This window comes from Oreochromis niloticus, linkage group LG12 (assembly GCF_001858045.2).
Source record: "Oreochromis niloticus isolate F11D_XX linkage group LG12, O_niloticus_UMD_NMBU, whole genome shotgun sequence".
Taxonomy (NCBI): Eukaryota; Metazoa; Chordata; class Actinopteri; order Cichliformes; family Cichlidae; genus Oreochromis; species Oreochromis niloticus.
Window position 1 is genome coordinate 31,523,706 of NC_031977.2, and position 27,444 is coordinate 31,551,149.

The following is a 27,444-nucleotide window of genomic DNA, read 5'->3' on the forward strand; positions in this document are numbered from 1 at the left end:
AAGGGTCGAGGATGTGTAATTTACATAATAGAGACCTGAACTGATTTTCAACAATTTTTTCAAGTAATTTACTTAAAAATGGCAATTTTGAAATAGGTCGGTAATTACTAGTAGAGCTAGGATCAAGGTTCTGTTTTTTTAACAGAGGAGTTACCACAGCATGTTTAAAATAAGATGGAACACAGCCTTGCCTCAGTGAACTGTTGATGATGGATAGTAAAGTGGGACCAATGCTGGTGATAGACCCAGACAGGACAGAGTGAGGTAATATATCCACAGAGCATGAAGAGGATTTCATTTGACCTAAAACTATAATTAAGTCATTTAGTGTGATTGGAGAAAAGGAGGTAAATGATCCAAGACAGCAAGGGGTGTCTTCATAAGGGGAGGCACTTGAGGAAATTTTGGATTTCAAGTCCATCACCTTACTTACAAAGTAATTAAGAAAAGTATTACAATCTTCATCAGAAAGCAGCAGAGCATGCTGGGTTGGAGGAGAAACAATACTGTTGATGGTATCAAATAGAATTCTTGAATTCTTCCCCCATCTTCCCTCACCCTCTGCTTAGCTGAACTAAATTCATGGTTCTCTTCTAATTTTCTTAAACTCAATAGTAATAAATCCGAGCTCCTCTTAGTAGGCACTAAATCAACATTATCCAGAACCAACAGTTTCTCTATTACTATCAATAACTCGCCGGTCTCCGTTTCTTCCTCTGTGAAAAGTTTGGGTGTCATCCTCGACAGTACTCTATCTTTCAATTCACACATTAATAATGTCACTCGGTCTGCATATTTTCAATTGCGCAACATTAATCGTCTCCGTCCTTTTCTCACCTCACATGCCACTGCCATTCTTGTCCATAGCCTTGTTACTTCCCGGATTGATTATTGTAATTCACTTCTTTTTGGTCTTACTCAAAAATCCATCCACAAGCTTCAACGCATCCAGAATTCTGCTGCCCGTATCATCACCAGGACCCCTTCTATCCACCACATCACTCCTGTTCTGCAGCAGCTTCATTGGCTCCCGGTCAAGTATTGTATCAATTTCAAAATACTCTTGTACGCATTTAAAGCTATTCATCATCTCTCTCCTCCATATCTCTCTGATCTGGTTAACATCACCACCCCATCTCGTTGTCTCAGATCTTCTTCTTCCCTTTCACTCTCTGTCCCCTCCCCCCGTCTTGTCACCATGGGGACCAGGGCTTTCAGCTGCTCTGCTCCTCGACTCTGGAATTCCCTACCTTCTGATTTAAGAAATATCTCTACCTTCTCTCTCTTTAAGTCCCAACTCAAAACCCACTTGTTAAAAATAGCTTATCCCACATAACCTCTCCATTCGGCTATTTTAAATTTGTTTATGTTTTATGATTGTGTAAACTCTTTGCTTTCATGTTGCTTTTTACTCTACTGTGTACAGTGACCTTGAGTGTTTTGAAAGGCGCTTTCAAATAAAAAGTATAATAATAATAATAATAATAATAATAATAATTATTATTATTATTATTATTATTATTGTTATTATTATGTGCAGTTTCAATCATTTAATTTCTTTCCAAATCAGAAAAAAAAAAGGTGACCGGCTCTTTGGCTTTACTCCTCGCGTTTCTACTCATCAAGTTGCAGATGTGATAAATCCAGACTTGTGCTTTTGAAAACTCCATAATGAAGGATGGTTGGAATTATTGTAAAATTTATGCACCTAACCATTCAAATTCAACCACTGAAAACCAAGTGTATCATATTTGAAATGCAGGTTTTTAAGACTTCTACATCATCAGTTTGATTTCTTCCTCCTGAGAAATAAAAAAATTGTACAATGCATTTTAAAGAATAAATGCCTGATGTAGTAAATAGGATACAAATGTGAACTTCTTTATGCAAATTCATATTTAATTGTTTTGTATTAGATCAAAAGGTTCACCAAACTCTCCATTTTCCTCCAAAAATGGAATTTACTTTACCACTTCTTTCATGGTTCATGACTAATAATTGCTGAGTAATAGCGAGAGGAACACATGTTTTTCATTGCTGAGGCAATGTTTTGTCTTTATCAAAAACGAGAAGCAAAATCTGTGAGTCAGTGATGAAAAATTATATTTGTATTAAATATATTTATAGCTGTAAACAGTATAGAGGACTAATAAGCGTAGTACTGTATGTGTACATTATTGGGAAATAAATGTCAGGTCCCTCCCAGAAAAAAAAACAAGACAATAACAAAGGTCTGTAGAGAAATATATCTCAGGTTTATTAATAACGTTCTTCATTTTCAAAACTCATTAAGACAGAAATTATAAAACAGTATTTACACCTTGTGTCTATTTATATTTTTAAGTTAAAGCATGCCAGAGAGAATGAAGGAAAATCAGTATTTTTCCCAAATGCCAGTCGCTCCATTCGCTCGGTTCCCAAATTTAACTCGAGAGAAAAAAAAAGTTATTACCACAATCACTAACAGTGTTCTGAGGTACAAAAAAAAAAAAAGAACCAAACAAACCAAAAAAAAAGCAAAACATTATATAGGCACTGACAAACACATTCACGTGCACCATAATAAACCCAAACCCAGAACAATTTAAAGCGGGGGGTTTGGGATGGGGGGGCGGGGCACTCCAACACGAACACGGAAAAAAATACAGTCCTTTGAAACAGGAGTGTGTGTCTGCGTGTGAAAAGAAAACAGGAATGAACACATACAAAAAAGTACAGTCATTAAAAAGTAGTGAAGGCAACACAGCAGTGAGAAAGTCCTTTAGCTTCTGTGCAGACAGGGGAGTGAAATTATTGCAGTCACTCGATGAAGTCAGTGATGAAATGATTATGAAATCCGGGCTACCAGCAGCATTGTGACAGAACTGTATGTTGTGTGCTGCTTGTTTGTCACTTGCAAAATTCTTACTTCTTGCTTTTAAGACAAGAAATAGAAACATTTCTTGGAAATGGAGTAAAACATGAGCACATGAAGCTAATGCAAATTCAAAAGTAGAACTAGTGTTTACTCACTGGGGCTTGTCATTAAAGGTTTGGAGGGGCTGCTGGTTTTCTTTCAATATTTGATTTAAATTGGTGTCAACTAAACTGGATAGTTGACTGGTGAATAATTAAATAGATGACTTCGGTTGCCATTTAATGACATTAGCGCTATTTAGTGGCATTTTAAGTGTGGAAAAAAGAAAAAAAAAAATCTAATTCAAGCAGCACTTTTTTCTTTCAAAATATATTTCCATGTGCTCAAATACAAATGAATGAAATGAATGAATCAATGAAATGTATTTCCCCAAAATTGTTCAGCTACAATATTTGCACAGAAAATGCCAGCCACCAGCCACAGCCTCTTTATAAGCAGCATCAGTGCTGTACTTTAGTCTTTGGTAGGCAGTAACATGCAATTAAACCTGCCAAATAAATGATTCAAATATACGAGTCACACTCACAAAGCACCTAGTTTGGTGCAAACAGTTGCAGGTTTGCCAACTGAACATAAAATGCATCATCTAACATTGAAGTGTTCGATGATCACTTTTGTATTTGGTGAAAAAAATAAAACAATAATAATAATAATAATTTGTGAAACATAACATTAAATCAACTACATGCAACTACCTCAAAAATGTTTATTTTTTTAAAAACACTAAAATTCTAATCATGTCTAATTATGTTGCTGAAGTTTTGGAAATTTACTGACCTCTCTGGCCTTTCCCACCACAGCTGAAACTCACTTTCATTGACATCTCACTTCAACAAGACAGGAAATTCCACAATAATGGAAATGCTTTTGGTTTCAGATTTCCTCATCCAGAAAACAGATTTGCTGTGAATAATTGAAAGCTGACCAGATGTAGTAATACTAATTTATTCAAATTTCAAAATCATCTTTGCTGCTGGGTGTTATGTTAATGGTCCCGATCTCAAAAACCGCAACATTAAAAGAAAAATCACTATTTTTTTTTTTTTTTAACACTAGCTTGTGATTATCTTTCCTTTAGCTTGCTTTGTATCATTCTCCTGGTGTCCAGCATATCCCAGAAGACTTGGTCACATCTATTAGAGTGAAGCTGGAAACTTATTGCTTGTAACAAAAACCTTTTGCTACTCAAAGATGACAGAACAAGTCAGGCCGGTGCTACTATAAACTTTACATCAAAAGATGGGTGTAGCATCATCTTCATCTTCCATGAAATTGTGCATTTATTTTTACCTTTGACAACTGGGGGAACTGCGAGCTCAAGTACTGGCAACTTGTTTATCAAAAGATAGCCATGAGCTAATGCATTCACAATTTTACTCTTATTGGGACCTTGTTTTACTAAACAAACATCAAATTATACTAAATAAAAAAAGTGAAACTTGCAATTCAGACCGCAAACTCAAAAAGAATGTTTTTGCTGTGGTTTTAAAGTAGATTCATTTCCTCATAAACTTTTATATAATTACATTTTCTTTGCAACCAGAGAAGTCACCCCCTGCTGGCCATTAGAAAGGATCCAGGATTAAGGCACTTCCACATTGGGTTCATGTTTCAAACCTAAAGGCTATGCCCATCTTTTAAGTGTAGTTTAATAAAAAGTACCAAAAAGTGAACATCTGTTACATGTAGTTGTTAGTGTGTAAATAAAATTCTACAACGGGCGTCTTAAAAGCAGCAGAGTATCACAAAATAAAGAAATACCCATGAAACACGGCTGTGCTCCTGTTAGAGTTCAGGGAAAGAAAAATCCACCAGAAAACGGATTTTCAGATTCTTCTTTAAGACATTGTCTGAGCGTACAGTAAAATATAACTGGAGTGTATGCCCCCCCCCAAAAAAAAAACTGACAGAATTTGGCTGATGTTGCATTTGGAGACACAAATACAACAACTATGTTAGAGTGACCCCCTTTTCCTACATTTAAAAAAAAAAAAAAAAAAAAAAAGAAAAAAAGGAAAACATAACCACTGAATGGAAAGAAACATTTTAACATGTAAAATCTCCCAAAACGGTAAAATAAAATTGCATTTTCTCCCCTTCAAATCAACAAGAATATATCCACACATACACAGACATTAAACTCAATAAATAAAATCTCAGATTTTTTAAAGTATTTTCCAGTCAGGAGGTGATCAAGCTTCTCACTTTTGGTTTATGCTCCTAACAAGTCAGTTGATGGCCAGTTTTGGTCTCGTACACGCAAACTCACGCACAGACACAGACTACCCATCGTCTTTAGAAACAAAACAAAAGAAAGTAGGAAAGGACTCTTTGCTCTCGAACACCTTCGTCTCTGCAATCCATCTAAAAACTCCCACGTCTGTCTTCAGAGAAACAGAATTAAAGGTGACACAGATATGCCATTTAGAGAGCAGGGCAGCCACACTTAACGTACCCCACATATTTAATTTAACACATTCAAAATATTCATGTTGATTGTCTTGTTCACAATACAGACTGGTGGTCTATCAGCGGCAAATCTCTTAACAACTCTGGGATAAAGGCTCTGGGCTACCAACTGTTTCTATGCAGGAAACAAGGAAGAGAAAATATATCACTATAGATAGAAATCCACCCCATTCCCCATCCTCATTTAACCACAAAATCCCCCCAATAAATATCTCACTATAAATTTCTATGGTACACGTATTACTCTGTGTGAACTCCGCAGACATGCTCGGGTCGTCTTTGTCCTCAAGCTGTATGGAGGAGGGGGATGCAGGTTGCTACACATGCGGCGATGGGCTGGTTTGGGGCTTTCGACCACACTTGCTTTTACGTACATCCGGAAATGAGGAGGAGGGCGGAGTCTCCCTGAGTCTCTGATTAGGGACAGTGATTTAGAAGCAACGCACACTCTTTCTCACACACACACTTAAATAATCGGTAACACCTCTGAACGAGAAATGGAGGAGCTTTCTGGTCCAGACAAACAGGTCCTTCAGATCAAGAGGCATGTGCAAACACTGACGCGATACTAGTTTCTGTCACTAAACTTCCATAGATCGGTAGAGGTGTGGAGACTTTGGTATGTGTGTGTACACCGATGAGCCCAAACATTATGGCCTTGAATATCCTGTTCCTCCTTTAAGCGCCGTCAAAATGTTTTGGCTCATCGGTGTGTGTTTGCTCTGTGTGTGATTGTGTGTGTGTGTGTGATTGTGTGTGTGTGATTGTGTGTGTGTGTGTTTAATCTTTGCATATTTACACAGTATGCACGTGGCTTGTCTCTTTGGGCCTCATCAGCTACACCAAGGCATGTGCCTGCGTTCCCACTCACACAAACACAAACACTCACACACAATCCTCCCCTCCTCGGCATACAACCGGGCATAGTAGTGCACGTGGGCCAATGCAGGAGTATGGAGGGCTGGTACCAGTGGAGGCTGTCAGATTCTGTTCTCCACCTGGCTGTGGTGGTTGCCTGTGTGTGGCGAGTTCTGCTCATTGAGGAGGAGAAGCGTCGTCTCGTCTGGGCCGTTCTCCGTAGGGGTGGAGTCTGCTCCCAGGTCCGTAATGGTGGTGTTACCGATGGTGGCGGGAGGCGTCTGATCCATATGAATAGTGTTGTGGCTGCTCTCGGGGGACTGCGGCGTGCTGTCCAGGCGAGATGCCATCAGGCCGTTCTGGTACTGAGCTCGTGTGATCTGAAAAAATAAGGGATAATGAGAATAGTTATCATTCTTAATATGTTAGCAAACACCTGCACAGTTGTATTTCTAGCAGTTACTGAGTACTTTTAAAACTGCATGCCAACAAAACTTTTCAGAACTATATGTCCTAGAAATTTCAATTTTAAAGACCAAAGGTGTGTCGGCATTATAAACAGAATTTCTGTCTGACTTTACAAGAAATTGTTCACTTTCAGTCCAGCATGCGGCACAGGATAACGTCACTGTGATGTCTAACTGGATCAATGTAAGGATAGTGCAGGTAACTGCATGATTTACCCAGGAAACTCTGTACTTCTCTACTGACAAAGAGGCTAAAGTGAATCATTTCCTTTGTTTGCTGCGTGTGACGAAATGTGGGATTTTCCCGACGCTGCAAGGAAAATGTATGTTTCTGGTCAGTCCATCTGTTAGACTTTTTCCCTAAAACCTGCATTATGGTCACTATATTGATTGTGGGACATCACCACAGCACTGCCATCGTTCACCACACTTGCTGCAGTCTTCTGCAAAGAAAGCTGCACTCTCAAATCCATCTGTATCAACTGGGAATCTGTGAACTCCATTGAAATGCTGGTAAAGACTAGAGATGGACCAATCCGATATTACGTATCGGTATCGGTCCGATGCTGATGTAAATTACTGGATCGGATATCGGAGAGAAATAAAAAATGTAATCCGATCCATTAAATATCAAAGCACCTCACAAAACTTGCGACCGTAGCACGTCGGAGCAGTGTGCTCACGTGATAGATCGGCTGTGTGTATTTGTAGCCTCGCTAGCAATCCGGCATTTCATCTCCGAGGAAGTTATCCCAGAGAGAAGTAAAGCAAGTGTGTAAGTTCATCTCTGAATGTTTGTAAAGCATTCCCACGTTAAGCTTAACAACCGATATATGGAGCGACTGCCTCTTCTCACTCCAACTTATTAATGATCAGCTGATCGGCTTTTCTGTCGCGAGTCCGTCTCTCTTCTTTGTTTTTGGCCCACTTTGCACCAGAAAGAGGAAACCAGCGGCTGAACAACAGCAGCACGTTTAAGCTTGATAAGCTGTTGTTAGAATTTATTTAATATTCCTTTCTACACCAGGATCCTTTTCTACGCAGCTGACGGCTGGTAACTGTGCAGGGGCGGATCTAGCAAAGTTTAGCCAGGGGGGCCGACAGGGCATTAACAGGGAAAAGGGGGCACAAAGACATACTTTTCTTTCTTATTCTCATTTAAAATGTCTAGCTTTTAATAAATAATTATCTGACTCTTACACCCAAAGTTTTAATCTGATGTAAAATGTATAGAAGTCCATTACTGTATATAGTAACTGTTAAGTCTAATATACCCTAGTAAGCTATAGTACTTTTTCCTTTGGGAAGATACCATCTGTGAATTCTGCAATTCTGTTGAAAAAAAGATGTTGAATCCATTTAATTATTCTTGAAAAATAATTTATTTCTGTGCATTTTTTTTTTTTTTCCACACTGCATCAAATTAAAGTTGATTACATCGATTAAGCATCATGAGGTGGAGGGTGGGGGGTGGTCCCTTTTTTTTTTGCTGGAAGTTTGCAAGTTTGCATATTAAGTTAGGTTGCTTAATATTTCTGCTAAGTACTCTTTAAAATACCAGAATAGGGAGGATGGAGTAGGTTTAAGTTTATTAGATTGATCAGTGTTGCTGAACTATGAAATATTTTGGGTGCAGTGTATTTTTTACATACAGGTATAACAGAATAGCTTTAGTGTCGTTGTTTATTTAAACTTGAGTATGAACTTATACAAAATGCAGCAACATATTAAAAAAAACAGTTTTATTGATTAAAAACACACTATATCGGATTCATATCGGTATCGGCAGATATCCAAATTTATGATATCGGTATCGGACATAAAAAAGTGGTATCGTACCATCTGTAGTAAAGACCCACACAATCATGCATTTGTGTCGGCTACACTAGGTTACCAGAACTGAGAGGAGCATGAGAAATAAAAGTAGGAAAAAACGACACCAAAGACACCATTCCAGCACCTGTGATGTTACTTGTTGCATGCACATCTGTTTGTGAAGGCAATAATGGCGAGTGTAAATCAAGTGCAATGCTTCGCTGATAGGCCAAAGCCTTATTTTTATTTTAAATGCCACCTGATATAATAATCAGAACTATTTGTAGCACTAGTTCCCAGAGCTCCTACACTTTTGAGAACTTCATAGACCCATGTCTACATATTGTAGCTGTTTACCGTCAGCAGTCAGCAGTGTCACAAATCTGCAGAAAAACTGGTAACATAAGCTCATTTTATTCATTGTATTGGTGTAGTTCCTTTAGCTTGGTCTGTTCTGTAGAGAAGAAAACATTTATGATATATTTCTTTGCAGTCATGCGAAACCAACCGTTAAAAGTGTCCACTGCGGTTACGGTCTTTGCTTCTAATGTATGATTTTGATGCACTTCTTCCTCTTCAACCCCTTTTCCTGTTCAGCAAGCTTTTCACCCAGTAAGAATGATAACAATTCATAGTCTAAGGAGCTTGGAAAGAAAAGCGTCTGGACTTCTTTAAGTTGCTTGAAGACGTTTCACCTCTCATCCGAGAAGCTTCTGTGGGAGTGTCCCACCGAGAGGGGCAATGGACCCCCAAAAGATTCTCTACCTAATCACATGAGCCAAGGTGTGAAAGTGGGTGTGGGTCACGATCAGCCAAGGTTTCGGGTGAGCTCATTGTGAAACCTGGCCCCACCCTATCATGTGATTTCCTGAGGTCAGATGGCCCAGGATGTGAGTGGGCGTTAAGGCGTCTGGGAAGGAATCTCAAAACTGGATTATAGATGGCAGACAGTTGGTGTCGTAAACCACCGCCTCTGTTCAAAGATGGTCGCTCACAGTGGACATAAATGGCCTCTTTTACTCCTCTTTCAAACCATCTGTCTTCTCTGTCCAAAATGTGAACATTGGCATCCTCGAAAGAGTGACCTTTGTCCTTTAGATGCAGATGAACTGCTGAGTCTTGTCCGTGGAGGTGGCTCTTCTATGTTGTGCCATACATTTATGAAGTGGCTGTTTGGTCTCTCCAATGTAGAGGTCTGGGCATTCCTCGCTGCACTGTACAGCATACACTACATTGTTAAGTTTGTGTTTACGGGTTTTGGGACTCTCCACCATTTGACCCTAGAACTGAAGAAGCTTCTCGGATGAGAGGTGAAACGTCTTCAAGCAACTTAAAGAAGTCCAGATGCTTTTCTTTCCAAGCTCCTTAGACTACGATGACCTGGATGATTGAGAACCTTCACAGAGATAACAATTCATAGCATCATCATGTTCTGAAGCTACTGCATTGGTTGAATGACCACTATTTAGATAGCCAAAGATAGTAACCAACACAAGACCATAATTCCTGCATAAACTTTGGAAAGGCTTGTTCAAACCCACTCCACCCACTCCCCAGGAACTGGTTAAAAAGTTCAGAAAATAAATGGAATTCTAAAACATAATTTAGAGACTCTGGTCCTCATGACGGAAAGATTTCCCTAAAGGTTGTGGAGAAAGATCATGTGGTGAAAAAAGGCCTTGATTGCTAATTTGGAGGTAAGAAAAAAAAAAAAACAACCTTGGCAAACTGCAGGTCAGTGAGGGCTCGGACGTAGAAGTCTGGTATGTACTGCTGCATGGGGATGCTGTTGTTGAGCTGACTGTTGCTGCCGCTGACCGAGAGAGACTCCATCCGGTCGGCTCCGCTCATTGAGGCTGTTCGGTTCAAGCCGCTGATATGGGATGGTGAACGAAACTCTGCAAACACCCACACACATGCAGGAAAGGTTAATAGCACCAGGTCCTGTTATGCATTTAAAGACAGGGTTGTGTGATAAACACCTATCGGGCCAACCAAGCTGTTGGCTGGGCTTGACGTTACAGTTTCAAAGCCTTTGATGGTGGAGACCTCAGAGGCACAAGATGCAGTGTAGCTTCAAATGCAGGTTAATATAAAGAATAATGAATGAGTGAGAGTGATTAGCGACACGCAATGTGTAATGGATGCACAGCAATAGCAGCAGTAACACCTAAACAGAAATAAAGTTAAACCTATGAGAGTAAAAGAGACAAAAGGAGGTTAATATTTAGGTATTTAATCCACTCTAAGCACCAAAGCAAAGACGTGCATCCTGCCGTGCTCAAAGCCAACGACATCTAAAAGTTTTCCAAGAGCACCATCAAACTTATTAAGGACTTATTAAGAGAGCTGAAAGCAATATTTGACACACTTGTTAAAAATAAGTGTGCGTCAATGTTTAAATATGTGTCACATTTCCAAGTGATAACTCGCAACAAACTGCTGAAAACCTCAAATTTTACTGTTCACTGGTTAGTCACAAATTGTAAAACTTTCCAGATGGAAATTTCCTGGACAAAACTTTCCCACATTCAATTTTTGATAAAAGAAAGGTTTCTGTGTTTAGAACAATTAATATTTCTGTGTGACAGATAAAAAAAAATGACTGGACTTCTTTAATTTTCTTGAAGATGTTTCATCCAAGAAGCTTCTTCAGTTCTAAGAATAACTGGTTGAGAGTCCCACAAATTTAAGCCCTATTAAAAAATTTAAAAGATTTAACTTAGAATGAAATAAAACTGACAAAAACATAAAATACTCCCAATCAGAGCTAATCAATAATAAACTAATGGATTAAATGACACATAATTTCAATTTAAGAGCATATGACTTATAGAGTTACATACAATAACCTCCACGGAACTCTATAAAGTGACACATAATAACACTCATAATGTAACCAGTAAAGCTTAGCCATTAGTTCAGCTCAGTTTAGCTCTAGATGGCCATAACATGCAGCATGCACCCCCCACTTCCCTCAGACTTGTTATATTCACCCTCTGCTCACTCATAGTGTAACCACAATGATGACATTCACGCACGTCATCCAGCTGATAATACTCCTGGATGTGTCATAAGCACTTCACACGCAAGCTTTACATGGAGGAAGTGGAAAGAAAGGCTCTTGGCTCTTTTAAAGGGAGAGTACCCAGCCACTGGTACAGATATGTAGGCAACACCTGGGTCAAAATCAAAACACAAGAAGTGGAATCCTTCACTGCGCACATTAACGCCGTGGATAAAAACATCAAGTTCACCAGGGAAGACACAAAGGACAACTGCTTGCCTTTCCTGGACTGCGCTGTGCACATTGAAGAGAATGGCAACCTCAACATTGAAGTTTACCGGAAGCCCACACACACGTACCAGTACCTCCTCTTTGGCTACGTTCACACTGCAGGCGAAAGCGCATCAAATCCAATTTTTTTGACCCTATGCGGCCCATATCCGATCATGGTATGACAGTGTGAACGGCACAAATCCGATATTTTCAAATCCGATCTGGGTCACTTTCGTATGTGGTACTGAATCCGATACATATCCGATGTTTTAGAAAGCGACTGCTGTTTGAACGGTCGTGTCGCATTAAATCCGTCTTTTACGTCACTGACACAAGACAGACGCCAATTATCAGCGCCGGAGAAGACATCGCGAACGCTTCCTGGCCATCCAGCGTAGATGTCAGTGAAACTGTTGGGAAGACAACGTGAACATTTTATTTGTGCTGTATAATCTGCAGATTCTGACAGAAATCTGCAACTATCCTTTGAAGCACCGCTCCTCTCTAAAACAGCAATAAGGATAATTATTAGGTTATCTACATTATTATGTAAATAACAAAATAACTTAAAGCAAAAATTGGGAAACGTAAAGTCCGAAGTCTTTATATTAAGGGCCATCAGTCAAACAATATTGTTTGGTCTGGGTCTAAACAGAGCGAGTTGTGTGTGACGTCTTCTTTTGCGCATGCGGGCCGCTTTGAGCGTTCACACTAGAGCACGTTTGCTGTTGCGTTTTATTTGTAGTGTGAACAAGCAGACAAAAAAAAAAAAAAAAAAAAATCGGATTTGATCAAAAAAATCGGAATTGAGCATTAAGACCTGCAGTGTGAACGTAGCCTTTGACTCACATCACCCTCTGGACCACAAACTTGGAGTAATTAGGACCCTGCACCACCGGGCAGAACATGTTCCCTCTAAGCCTGAAGGGAAAAAGAAGGAACACACATATGTAAAGGAAGCACTTAAAACATGCGGTTATCCTAACTGGGCGTTTATAAAGTCAGCAAAGATGCACAGAAAAGAAGATCAGACACCAGCGAGGGAGGATAAGAAAGACAGACGCAACAACATTGTCATCCCCTATGTAGCCGGTGTATCAGAGAAACTCAGGAGAGTTTTCTCCAAACACGACATCCCAGTGTACTTCAGACCCAGCAACACACTCAGACAGAAACTGGTTCACCCGAAAGACAAAACTGCTAAACACAAACTTAACAATGTGGTGTACGCTGTACAGTGCAGCGAGGAATGCCCAGACCTCTACATCGGAGAGACCAAACAGCCACTTCACAAGCGCATGGCACAACATAGAAGAGCCACCTCCACAGGACAAGACTCAGCAGTTCATCTGCATCTTAAGGATAAAGGTCACTCTTTCGAGGATGCCAATGTTCACATTTTGGACAGAGAGGACAGATGGTTTGAAAGAGGAGTGAAAGAGGCCATTTATGTCCACTGTGAGCGACCATCTTTGAACAGAGGCGGTGGTTTATGACACCAACTGTCTGCCATCTATAATCCAGTTTTGAGTTCCCTCCCCAGACGCCTTAACGCCCACTCACATCCTGGGCCATCTGACCTCAGGAAATCACATGATAGGACGGGGCCAGGTTTCACAATGAGCTCACCCGAAACCCTGGCTGATTGGGACCCACACCCACTTTCACACCTTGGCTCATGTGATTAGGTAGAGGATCATCAGGGGGTCCTGTGTCCCTCTTTGGGGGGAAACTCCCACTGGGTTTAAATCTGGGACTCTCCACCATTGACCCTTAGAACTGAAGAAGCTTCTCGGATGAGAGGTGAAACATCTTCAAGCAACTCAAAGAAGAAGTCCAGACGCTTTTCTTTTCAAGCTCCTTAAATTCACATGCAAGCTCATTACCAGATGTGTGCTATTACCAGTTGGTGTGAGTCTTCCAGTAGGGGGCCTCAGTGAGTCATAGGAAACTGTTTTACCTAGACATGTCAAGTGTGTTAGCTTTCAGGAAATTAAACTCTATAGTTAATTCTGGTTGTCTATGGCTACTTTTTAAGTTAGTGGTTAGATGTCACTTCATCAGAAAACAATAATTGTCTAAAATAATCATTTTAAGGTCCAGTAGGGAACCTTTCTTTAGTTGTATCCTGTCAACTTATTATGCAGCCACAACTGAAAACAACACCCAACCACTCACAAGTTAGCACTCTGGTGATGATGATTTTCAGCTCTTAATTTGATTTCATTTCGAATCTTTCTTTACATATAAAAGTACCTAAAAAAAGACATTATCCCATTGATCTGTGAGAATTATGAATTCTCAACTTGCATCATCTTAGTTCTGTGAAACTGTCATGTAACAATGAAGGAGTGGATCTGATTATCTCAAGGGAGAGGCACGATAAAGCATATCCTGCTTTATTGTCTAATTTTTTCTAAATACATCATGATGGTTTTTCTAAAGGTCATCCTGATGTATTAGATTAAACTTGAAAATGAAACAGGAAGCTCATAAGGAAAGTGTTTAATGAGGTCATAGTTTCTCCCCCATACACATGCTCTCTGCTAGCTAAAAACGCGAGTGCTAAAGATAGCGATACCCCGTCCCTCCCTGCAAAAACACAATTGAAAGCCTAAATGGGAAAAGTATGAACCAATCATGCTGTTTGCCTAGCGCATACATGCAGTATAGTTTTACAAGGATTTTAGAGGTGTGGGGACAGGGATCTCTCTCTACTCATTATTACTCATTTAATGACATAAGTGTCATTTTTAACCCTTTTCTTGACTTACTGTGTTAAAAATGTGAAGGAGCATGGCTTTTGCTCAGTAGTGGGATGAACAGAGCCACTCTTTAGTCTGGATTGAGTCATTAATGATGCTGTAATGTTATAAAACTGTGCCCACATGTAGTAAAAACATAAGAAAGCTTTAAACCTTATTTTGAGATAAAGTCACCAAACTTCATCATCAGAGTTGACTGGCAATGGTGTCCTAGTGAACATTAAATATGGCTTCCTCCCTGTTCATTTAGAAAGCAGCTGCAAAACAATCGCCCTGATTTGCTGTAGTTGGATCCCAAGTTTCAAGACTTCTAGAACGACTTTGATGGTTTCAGATTTATAGAACATGTTTTTCTTTTTCCTTTATAAATGTTACATCAAAACATTTTGTGAATTTCTCCTTTTTGATGAATATTTAATATTATTCCTGTTTGTCTGTGTCACTGGTCACAGTGTCAAACCCTCCAAAAAGTCTCCTACTGGATCTTTGAGAACAAAACTCTGAAAATTTTAAAAGAACTACCCTCTACCTGTAATGTGGTGCTCGCACAGGGAGTCGGTGCTTTTAACAGTAAGGCAGACGAGTGATTGGACCAAATTCTAAATAACAATCACCGTACACCCATTTTAATTCATACAGCAATTACAATTTTTTTCTTACTGTTCTTACTGTGCTTTAAAAACACTACAGTCTATTACAGCTATTAATATTATTTAGTCTATTTAAAACTAGTGTTTTCATGACATCGTCAGTTCAACGACAACAAAAAAGAGCTGAATTAAAAGGCTCACATGCTGCATCTTAATAGCTCCACATTCTCCACTGAAAACACTACGTCCAGATGAAGAGAGCTCATTTCTTTCTTTCTTTCTTTCTTTCTTTCTTTCTTTCTTTCTTTCTTTCTTTCTTTCTTTCTTTCTTTCAGCATTAGCAGTTATACTTAAAAACTCACGCAATGCCAACAGAAGACAAGCCCATCTGAAGCTATCAGGAGCAGAGTCTGCAAAGAGCAGACAGCTTAACCCCCGAGGGGATTCATGTCCCATCTGTGCATCTCATGATGTCGTCCCGTCCTTTTGAGTTTTATTTTAGATATGCCACGTGATCGTGTTATTCCCCCCGCATTCCCTCCCAGTTTAAGAAGTGTGCTGACATTTTGGTTGATAAACTCTTTGATCAACTTTCATTATTTCAAAAAATTCGATAGACGCCAGTTTCACACTCGCATCTCCTCGGTGCTACTATGAATCAATGAATGTGCAAAATTATCTTATTGTACAGACCAAAATCCTTCTTTTTCTCCAACCACCAAGTCACATTATTCCATATCTCCATCATCTGTCTTCAAGTCTTTCTCCAATCTAGTGCTAAACACTTTAAACTTACTTTGCTTTAGGCTGTTATCCATGTAAACTATTCAAAACAATTTTTTGAAAACACCCTTAAAGACACTTTTTAGACTAATAAAGGCAATTTGGGATTATTTTACACTTCATATAATTGAAATAACTGATGCTAGTACTTTTTGAAAGCAGAGCCTATTCAAATATTTAGGGGTTAAAAATGAGCTATGGCTAATATTTGGTGTAGAGGTTGTCAAAAGGCAAGTTATTGCCATTTTGGTTACACATGTGACTGTGACTAAACAGAGCTATGAGTACTCAAACAAACTCAAACTTTTTTTTCTTTTAAATGAAGCTTCTTGGCCAAACATGTATAACACTCTAAAAATACTGGCAGTCACTCGTGCTGTCCCTTAGCCTCCGAGTAGATTCACCTATGATAATATATGTGAAGATCCAAGATGACTTCCTCGGTTAATGCATTCCCAAGATTACCAGAAAACCTGACTTGTGACTGGGGCATCGAGTTCACTGGGTTTCAATCAATTTAAAAATCCTACTCTGCCTCGTTCTCGAGTTCACAAAGTTGGCTGTGGTAACAACGTCGCTCAGGCTGAGAGAGAAAAAAATGATCAAGCTTCGATTTAACAGATTTTTTTTCAAAAGGACAAATAATCTCTGTTTAAACTAACCTGTTAAGTTGTTTACAATGAAGTAAATTTAAATTAATGCTGGCCTACATTAAGAGAACACTGATTTATCACCTTCTTGTTTCCTCCTGCTCATTTGCTGTCCAAAATTGGAACAATAAAATGCAGACGTAGTTTGATCTACTGTGATGGAGGTTGTCTTGGTTGATCAAAGAGTTTCTTTGCCAAAAAGTAGCTGTTATCCTCTAAATCTTTGCTCTTCTTAAAGGACAAATCTGCCTTGAATCACACAGAGAAGAAAGCTAGCGCTGTACTTGTGATCTGTGGGCTGAAACCTCAACGTGGTACACCTTTGGGCAATCAAATGGTGATGTGAGGACAGGTGAGGACTGAGCAAAACTTACAGGACTGTATATAAAAGTCTTATCAGTGATCTATTATTTAAACCCACAAAGAGCACTGCCATGAGAATTTCTCTTCTCTTAGTGATCCGGCATCAATTTGCCCAACATGTACAACAGAGTCAAAGCTAGTGCCCCCCTCTACCCATCCACCCAGTGCCCCATGTGTCCTTCGTGTTAAAGGACCCAGACATGCCGGCGTTTACCTGGCAACCGAGAGAACAGAGAAAACCTCTTAAAGGAGAGGTGACGAGGACGATGTGCAGCCACTGGGAGAGGAGAGAAGGAAGGAAGGATAGAGGAGGTGATATTGACGAGGAGAGACAGAGGGGGCAGAGGAATGAAGGCGAGGGAGGGACAGTCAGTGAGAGACAGATCTGCTTCCAGTCTGGACAAGGACATGCAAAACCAGGAGAAACTCTGCTCCACTGAAAGAATCACCACACGTCAGGTTACACTGTTTGAAGGTGAAGTGAAATTTTCAGGTTCTCGTTACTCAGCTGCTTCTGAAAGTCTGATTGATCAGAAATTTGATGAAATGAGTAACAGAAGATGACAAAGGGAAATAACAAAATACAAGCACTTCACATGTTTCTCCATCTGCGGCACTTGAGAGAGTAAACCACTTATTCTGAATATGGAACTGAAAGGAAATACAGAAGAGAAATCAGATTATTTATGTCAGATTAGATGCTGATTCATTGTGATTTAATGCGGCAATGTTAGACACACTGAAACTCAATCACCGCTCTGGGGTTTTCACAGCCTACACTATGTGGACAAAAGTATTGGGCCATGCTTCTGAGTATTTCACTCTCAGCTGTAAGTGGTATTACCACAAAGTGGAAGATAAAAGAACCGCAGCAAATCAGCCACAAAGTGGCAGACCACATGACGCTGCGGAGCAGCATTAGTGTGTACACGCTGCTGCTCTGCTGACTCGATAGCTGTGCAGTTCCTATCTTTCTCTGGTATTAACATCAGCATAAAAGCTGTACAGTCAGTCAGACAGTCAGTGGCTGAGCACTTCCTATAGGTGTAAGGTTTAGGTGGCCTTTAGCTTTTGTCCATACAGTCTCCCTGCAATGCTGATCAGACAGAAGGGGAGCTTGAATTTTATTCACATGTCAATTTGAGCACCAAAAAGCTTTTGTTTATTAGAATCAGTTAGGGTACGGTCATCTTGAAAAACTTATGTCAGATCATCAGATCAGAACTAATGAATACAACAATGTTTGAAGACAGTGTTTATTTTTATTTTATAGAGCTTCTTAATGTCTGAACACAATCTTTTGTTTTTGAACGTTTCCAAAAAACTTTCTAATTAAACCTGATAAATAATACTAAGTACTAAATAATAAAACATTATAAATCTAACCTGGCATTAATTTGGTGCTCACATTTGACACTTTACAATAATCAATAGTCATCAATACTTTTGAGTGTCATGATAAATATTCTCAAATTCAAAACATGACTCAAAATAATCAAGGGTATGGTTTTTGCAGGGTACAGGGAGGAGGTAGAGCTTGATAGGGTGCTCTCGTCCAATATTTTCATAACGCCAATGTGTGTATATGTGTGTGCGGGTGCATGGGTATGTATGAATGGGTATATATATATCTGTAGGTTGTGTATCCCTTGAGGTGTTGTGTATAGATAGATATACAGATAGACGGATAGAGAGATAGAGAGAGAGATAAAAAAAATCAATAATAGATAAGCTTATGCTCCTTTTTGAACATGAAAGTTGGTTTTTTTGTAGTTGTGGTTGCTTGTTTTTCTTTTGCTTTGTTTGTCTCTTTTTATTTCTATGTTGTTGTACTTTTTTTAACATGTTCAAAATAAAGATTCAATTCAATTCAAATAATCAAGCTAAAACCAAACAAACAAAAAAACCACGATACTGAATTTGAACAAGAATGATGATTTTAGAAAGCCCAACTTTTTATTGTTGGGAATGAAAACAAAAGACTTTTAGTTCTTTATTTTTTAAATCATAGTAACACGATACTTGGTGTTCTCTCTCCATCTGGGTCCCAAAATACTAACAGAGTTATGGAAAAAAAAGTATAACATTAAATGATAATTCATTTCATATCAGAATGAATTTATTTCTTTAGTCCTTAAAGCATGTTACCAGCTAATTTATTTTATCTAAGTCTTATAAATGTACATTTTTTGTTATACTGCTTTTCTCCTAAACACATTGAGAAAGCTCGGTTTGAACCCGTTCAGCCTCACTTAATTTTAGATTGAGTGTATTTATCCTGGATTATGTAAAAAGGGTTCTGGTAAGTTGTCTAGAGAGATTTTGTCTTTTTTGGAGAGCTCTGTTAAGCAGGATGAAATAAACTGTCAAGCTTTTTGATGCAACGTCCCACATCTGTCAGATCAAGCTGCTATCAGGCTGATATCTTGTCTGACCCCAGCATCGAAGGTGAGCACACCGAGATTTTCCCCGCAGATACTGAACAGATGTGCTGCAAAGACTGATGCGGCACGATTGAATAGCAGAGAGATAAGCTGACAACTGAATACAAGAAGAAATAGATACTGTGTATAAAACTGGCAGAGAAAGGAAGGAAATCTCGAATGAACTGAAAGTATGAGTTTATGAGACACTGTATTAAAGGGAGAGAGGTCAAAAGTCATACACAAAGCGGTTTCACAATCACTGTTGCAGTCATTTCTCCTTTCAGATACATGTGGTATGGCATGGCCTCCGTGAACCCAGAACGTTATTTTTTTAATGCTGAATACGTGCAGAAAAACTCGACTTTTGATAACACATGGTACAAATGAAGACATAGTTCCTGCTGAAGGGACGTGCGAAACGTGAGCGTGCATTAGATGTTTGTAACTCTTAAGCTACATGAAGTACGTGACCTATGGTTACTACTACTCCGATTACTCAGATTTGTTTTTTGGTTTTTTTTGAAACACAAATCTGAAAACTCGCTGTTTGTCATACGTGAAATCCTGGTAAATTAGTAAGATAAGATAAAGGCCATCTTATCTTACTAATTTACCAGGATTTCACGTATGACAAACAGCGAGTTTTCAGATTTGTTTTTCAAATTTGAAACATGTAATAAATTACGATGAGGTGCACCAAGTGTTTATGAACAAATTATGTGAATACAATGAAAATGTCTGAAGCACAAAACGTTTGTGACTGTGTGCATGACAAAAAGCAGTAATAGAAACGTGCACACATACAGTTTCCTATTGTGACACATGATGGTTGACATGCCGCTTTCCACTTTCCCTCCAGCCAGCCAACAATTTTAATGACATTAATTTTTTTTTGAATAATAAACAATTTAAACTGTCTTCATGCATCCAGATCAGTTTCACTGGACTTTGGCACAGATTCCAGAGAGGCACCAAATGTCAATAGAATATTGGTATTGGCCAATATTCACCATATTTATTGAATTGTCAGTCAGTATCTGCAAATGAGAGAGCCCATCATATTTATCTGTTATTGAATCAGTTGTGCTTGTTTATGTTTAAGTATTGTGTGGTAAAGAGCTTAAAGTCACGTGGGAATAACCTTCAACACTGGTCAAGGTGTGATGTTTAAACACTGGTATCAGCACACATTGGTGCATCCCTTATTGACTCTAGGAGGCTCTCAAATCTGAGACTGCTGTAACGTATCGGACCTGCAGGTGATTCACTGATTGAGATCATTTTCATACTCAGAACATTCAGTGACCTCTAGTGTCCTGATGTTGGTGGTGCTATGATTCTGGAAGACACCTCTCCCATCAGTCTAAAGCTGTTTCAATGTAAGTTAAAGGTCAGCGATTTGCAGTAACACAAACCACGGTACCAAAAAGCACTCCTCACTATAGTTTCACAGGTTTATTTTTTTCCTTTAAATTGGCTCCAGTCTGTATTTTACGAGCCCTTTGAAGTTGCCAACTGTAATGTTTTAAATTGTGCACCAGGTGGGGCTGGAAGACTTCGAATTCCTCTTCTAGGTGGGAATAAAGTGCAGGAATGTGATTGGTGACATTTATATGTATGGGGTTTTTTTCTCTGTTGTTGTTGTTGTTTTTTTTTTTTTTTTTTTTTTTTTTTTTGAACGAGACTGAATTTCAGGAATCTGGGGGAACTTGTAACACGGGCCAAAGAAGACTACTGTGTACTTTTATGTATTTTTAGATGCTTTTTCTTTTTTGTCCCTGTAAAAGTTTACACTTTGCTCTGTAGCGGTTCCTTCTTGTGATTTAATTATAACTAATAGAAAACAAATGTAACTGTATGTAGTCAGCTGTTAAATGTATTTAATATTTTTTTTATCATGTACTTCATATGATAAGCAACATGCTGTGTTGCACTAAAACAAAGCACTAAAAGAAATCATGGGCCACAAAATAATGTTGCAAAGCTGTCCGTCTGTACCAGCTGAGATCTTGGTGTAATGCTCTTTGTATGTGTGTAACATACAGTAATGTGTTTTGGACTCACCCAGTGTGGGAGCACTGAGCGCCATGATACCATAGTATGAGAAAGGTCCGGTCTCAAACTTCATGTTCTCATTTCCAGCCTCCACCTCCACTCGACCCTGCAAAAACAGGACAGATGTTCGTGCTTTTTAACAGTTAAGGCTGCAACAGTTCATTCCTTCTGTTCATGTGGATTTACTCTGCAAAGTCATCCTCAAGCCTTGTGCTGAGCCACATGCAATATTTCAGAACCAATGAAAAATTAAGGCAGACATAATAGAAATAGGTATTTTAAATAATCTATTTAAATGACTGCAGAATTTCAGAACATTTATGTTCTTGGATTTCAGCTCTCCATTTAATCTGAAGCTAGTGTTTCTGTGCCAAAATAATACAAAAGAAATTCTCGAAGTTCTTACTCATTTTGACATAAATCCAGCGAAACATTACGTGGCTCTAAAATTTACATCCCTTAAGTCATGTAAATGACTTGAGGCATGTAAATGTTCTGTAGTGAACACTTTGGGGCTGTGCATATCAGACAAGGTCATATCCTCATGGCAGAACTAAAGTCTCAGCAAACTGATTAAACATATGTGTGGAGAGAAGGAGAGAGAGTTTTTATTTAAGAGGCATTTATTTATTTCTTAATATCCCTGTTCTCGCTAATCACAGGCTAACAAGTCCCTGCATATGCTGTAGTGTCCTTGGGTAAGACGCTACCCCCAGTGTTAGTTATATAATGACACAGCGGTGGTGTGTGTGTGTGGCGCACTTTAAAAAGGTAAGAAAAACGCACAATAAAGTTAAAAAAATATATACATTTTACTTTGATTTTGTCCATCAAGTATTTCAAAACCTTATCCATTTTCCCATCATGTATGACAATAAAAAGAAAGAATTCCTGCTATTTAAAAACAGACTCACTGGCTATGTTTGGTCATTTTGATTAAGCATATTAATGGAGATACTGATTTACTTCCTGCTAATCAGTCAATCCTTCTTCCTAATTAAGCCCTAAAGCACTGGAAGATCACAATTTCTGCTGAGCAGCCCTGACTTTTCTTTTCTTTTCTATGAAATGACACAATTTGGCCTCTAGAGGGCGGTGCAATAACAGGTGAAAAAAAACCCCATATAGCAGTTATTAGTGACCATCCTCAGGAGATGCTTTGCATCACTTGTGGGAAGAAACGGGTTTACTCTGGCCTTGATCAGCCGTCAATAAACACTGTGAAACATGATACACATCTGGCAAAGCTGCTGTCTGCAGAGGGAGGGTGTGATGCAATGGAGAGAAAGGGGAGTTAGCGTAGCAGAAGTTTCTTTGTAAAGAGAGATGGAAGAGAGATTAGGGGCACACAGAGGGAGATGGAGGGATAAGAGGACAGAGGACAGGACAGAAGGGGGTTAAGGAGGCCTCTGTGTTGGAGGCAGTTGGCCCGGATCGTCCTGCTGGAATGTGTGAACTGCAGCAACAACACAGCACAGTTAATCCATGCTGCCATCCCTCCTTCACTCCACACTCCCACCCCGCTGCAAATGGACTGAGCTGATGAAAACATAACAGGTGGTAAAATAAAAGGACGACAAAAGAAAGAGATGGGCAAACAGGACAGAGGGTGGGCTATGCTTACAACAGTGACAAATACAGCAGGACAATTAGCTTAGGACTTAAATTCTAACATCTGAATGAGTTTGCTGTTAAGTGTTGATTAAACCTAATTTGAAATTTTTGTGCAGATTTTAAAGCTTCCAAACACAGCAGCCATAAAATCTGTTATATCGTTGGCTAATATTTCAGTTTAATGTTCAAATGATATCAATAAAGTGTCAACTTTACCAAAAACAGAAGGTAAGCACTGCTCTAAAAATGCAGGCTTGCAGTCATGTTTCAGGAGTCTGTTAAGGATTTATGTGGATAAAAATCATCAGCATGTAAAACCTGCAGACACAGATTAATAACTCAGCAATCAATATCATAAAAACTGAACAACCAAAAATTATTGTTTTAACTGTGAATTTCCCCTTAAGACCTCCTGGTTCAGCAGAGAGCAGCCAACAAACACAATTAATCCGATATAACCATCCATTGTGCTATTTTAGGGCGCGTGCCAATTTAGAAACCTGGCTTTGTTGTTACAAGAGAGGAGAGGGAGAGGGAGAGGGAGTGTATCCGTCACTGGAGTTACCAGGTGGGCGGTTTCAATCACAAACTCTCTGCTGAATTAAACTCACAACATCGGCCCGCAGCATTTCACAACTGTCAAAAGTGATCAGAACAAAAATCTACGCCACAGCTTGTCTAACACTCTAGAAACAATTAGGACACCAACCACATACAACCTGATTCGTGTATCCATATTTAGCCTTGTTTACCTTTGTGAGGTCTCGCTCTTCCTAAAATAAACTGTTTGCTCTCAAAAAAGATTATTTCATCATTGCTGTGCCACTTCTTTATTTAGTCTGCAAATAATTACATGATTAATTTGGTGATTGAATTGATAAAAATGCGGATTAACATAAACATAGATGAGAGAAAGAGTGAAAGAAAACGGTAACAGCAAGATATACATACACACAAGAGTACACAAACCACGATTTGAGGTTAACTGGGTTAAATTAGTTACATATGGTGCTGACGAACTGAGGTGCAGAGGGGGGTAACATCTAAAGGACAATAAACAATGACCAATCATCAGCTGACCTGTCAGGTGATTAATTACTGTACACTTTGTTTTTCTTGCTAACTGCAGCACAGGGTGACGAGAGGTTCCTCTTTATCTGAAACTGCACAGCATTTTTATCCTTTTCCCCATCCCAGAGACAATGTGCGACTTTTTAATTGGCAGACACTTTTCTGAAGTATAGCTTTTAACCATGACGCCATCATATGTCATACACAAGTGAACCAATTAACATCCTACTGGGGATAACTGCAAATAGTGCCAGCAGATTAGCAGATTTTCAGCACAAAGAGATGAAGGTGATAGTTTTCACACAGATGAATAAACGTCAAACAGAAAACTGATTAAACAGAAGTGTGAGATGGTCGAGAATTTACTCCAATGTCCTGTTATATATTACGGAGCAAGGAGGAGACGGCTGAGTTTATTAAACTCCACCGACACAGCTGGTGACGCAACTCTGAAGGCTGGACCGTCCCATTTCACAGCTTCGCACTTCGGGCCTTCTCGCTCATCGAAGGAGCTGGCCCACGTAGACCGTGAAGGAGGGGTCCTTCGAAGGATGTGGCCTAGGAATTGGGACACAGCTAAGAATGGGAAGCTACTTTTTACAGTGTGCAACCACTGCTTTCCCCCCCCTTTTTGCCAGACTCATGTATTTTTCAGTTCTACACATAAGAAAGTATAACAATAAAGTACAAGTGGTTCTCAAAAGAAACACATGGCTTAAAAAGAAATGTGACACTTCGTGGATGCCAAAGACGAGCAGCAGTTGCAACGGTTATTTGGATCATTACGGTTTATTTGTTTTATGCTTATTCTATATACTGAATGAGGGTGTTGGGAAAGTTTCATTTAAAGAAAATATATTTGTATTTGTTGTACGAGTTTATTTTTGAAGTGGGGGTGTCCTGACAGTGACCTGTCTGAGTGTATTCCAGTTGGAGTTGTGATTAAAAAACTACAAATTAAAGTTTCACACTCGTGTATCACACAATTGCCTAACAAGTGAAAGATCCCGTGTTCGACCCAGGAGGAGACATGAATCCATTTAGGGCTGCATTAGCGGAAAATCAAACATGCAGCACTACCTGCTGTGGTGACTCCTTGTGAATAAGGGAGCAGTCAAAAGTAGCTTAAATACAGTTACTGTTACAGTAGGAGATAAAATGGCTGTGCAAATGTTAAACATGTTGAGGTGACTGGTATTCAGGTACAGTCACACCTTTAGGCTTGTCCTGGATACTCCCACATGCCTGCATGCTACAGTTTATAAGCCAACATTAACATGCTCTTTGACCTTTTAGATTAAAATTTGTATTTCAAGAACATACTTTGGGTGGATGGGGGCAAAATCAAACCACATTTCCCAAATCAGGACAATCCATCCTCTCAGTGGGTGAGGTATTCATTTTAGCTTTATTTTAAAGGCTACGTTGACTTGGCACGACTCCCTTTGGCAAAAAGTTCTGGTCCAAATTTGTCTGGTTAGAATCATTCACACCTGCTCACTGCACCCACAGGCTCCTGCAGAGTAATCGGAGGTCGAATGCCTTAATCAAGGACAACCCGCTACTGAAAGACGAGCAGACATTCACTGCAAGCCTCCTCTCACTGTTGTCCTTTACTGGCAAGGCAGAAAAGAAAACAAACAACCACCAGGAAGATTCGACATTCCTCGAACAACTCCTCTACCGTTGCCCCACAAGTATACAAGGTTTACAGTAGCGAGACTTCCTTCTATGACCACTAATGAAATTGTTAAACCTGCTCTGCCACTAGCCTCTTACAAGTATATCAGAGCGGTGAAAGATGTCAATCATCTCCTGGCATGTAGTCATGTCTGTGTGTATGCGAACACTGGCAAAGGTCAAATAGCTAGCTTGAAACATATGCACGCTAAAAACAAAACAAAACAAAAAAACCAAACACACATAGAAACATGCTGAAGCTTGACGACAAGCGACCCATTTTCCTAGATCTGCACTGACAGGCGTTAAGCAAAAGCACAGTAATGACATAACAACGTCATGAAAGCAGAGCACTTTCATTAGCCGTCTACCAGTGCTGGTTTATTAGGTATGTGAGAAGAAAGTTTTTCTTAAAAGTCTCAGATCTACAGTAAAAAGTGTCTCAAACCTTCATTACAAAACCCACTTAAGCTCCTCTGTGAGATAAAAGCTCAGACTAGCTGCTGTAGTCTGCCCAAAAACAAAGTGAGTGAGAACCATAAGTGACCCTAGCCTTGTGGTGATCAAACCACTGAAAATACATTTTAAGGGAATTAACATTATTTTTTCCAGAAAAAAAAAAAAAAATCTTTAAATGCTGTTGTGAGCACTCTCTGTACTATTAGGAACTATTTTCTCTCTGCTGTTTATCTTTTACATATCTTGATACTCACTGGACTTCCTTAAATCAAATTCTTTGACACAGGTGAATCAGTCTTATCTGTCCTGTTGCAGAAAATGTTTTCTTTCTGACTTCCTTCATTGCTCGAGGGCTCTTAAGAAAGGCTCAAGGAGTAAACCGGCGCACTGCTTTAAAACATAAGGGAAACATGTAAGAGTCTAATTGTAAAAATGAATGCAGCACAGAAACAGTTTCATGCCGATCATCTTTTTTTAAATAACCAAAACTGTAAAAATTACCAAGTTACTGTGTGAAGCAAACCATTATTTCAACCTTTATTTAAAAATCTAGTAGACGTCCAACAGTCAAGCTGTGGATGAGGGAATTATCTCTGCGAAAAAGGCTGAAAACATTGGGTTTGAATATTTCTCTCCTAAATATTAAAGTTTCAAACAGCTAGTAAATTTTCCGCCAGCTTCTTAGAAACTAGCTGAAAATTAAGCCCCATCTCAGGCTAAAAGGAACTTCACTGAAGATCACCATTCAAGGAAAAGTTTGGAATAATGAATAATTCAAATCTTCAGAATTTAGAATGTCTGATCCAGTATTCGTGAAAAGCGACTTTTAAATAATGATTAATTTTTGGTATTTTACTTTTATGTTCATTTGTTTTCTAGTTAATATTTAACACCTTGTCCTTTCACCACATAAATGGAAACCACTTTGATTAAAATTTTCTTTACACATTATCCCTGAATGACTGACGAGTGATACTTGAGAGGATAAAAGAAAAAAAAAAGGTTTCCTATAACAGTTACACACTTCTTTGTCTCAGAGTCGCCTGTCGCTCCCAAAGGACAACAGAAACAATTGTCACTACACGGAGCTCTCACAGGCCATAATTCATAAACATACACATCATATGGGCCTCACTGCAGAAGAATGAAACCCACAACACAATGTGTTAGTACACCACAATT

General features: G+C 39.1%; 1 protein-coding gene across 3 annotated transcripts in view; it reads right to left on the bottom strand.

Annotated features, from left to right (window-relative positions):
* Positions 1-2,231: 2,231 nt before the first annotated feature.
* The window catches only part of LOC100707713 (metal transporter CNNM4), a 54,734-nt gene continuing 29,521 nt past the window's right edge, over positions 2,232-27,444 (bottom strand). Inside the window, exons 5-7 of one of the 3 annotated variants that reach the window (XM_003444496.5) lie at positions 21,448-21,544; positions 10,246-10,424; positions 2,232-6,624 (exon numbers count right to left, since the gene is read on the bottom strand). In XM_003444496.5, the coding sequence (XP_003444544.1) occupies positions 6,367-6,624; positions 10,246-10,424; positions 21,448-21,544 (534 nt within the window). In that variant the 3' untranslated portion in view covers positions 2,232-6,366. Of the gene's footprint in view, positions 6,625-10,245; positions 10,425-13,570; positions 17,235-21,447; positions 21,545-27,444 lie in introns of those variants that run through there. The other 2 variants (XM_019365845.2, XM_025897023.1) reach the window with 2 other exon arrangements.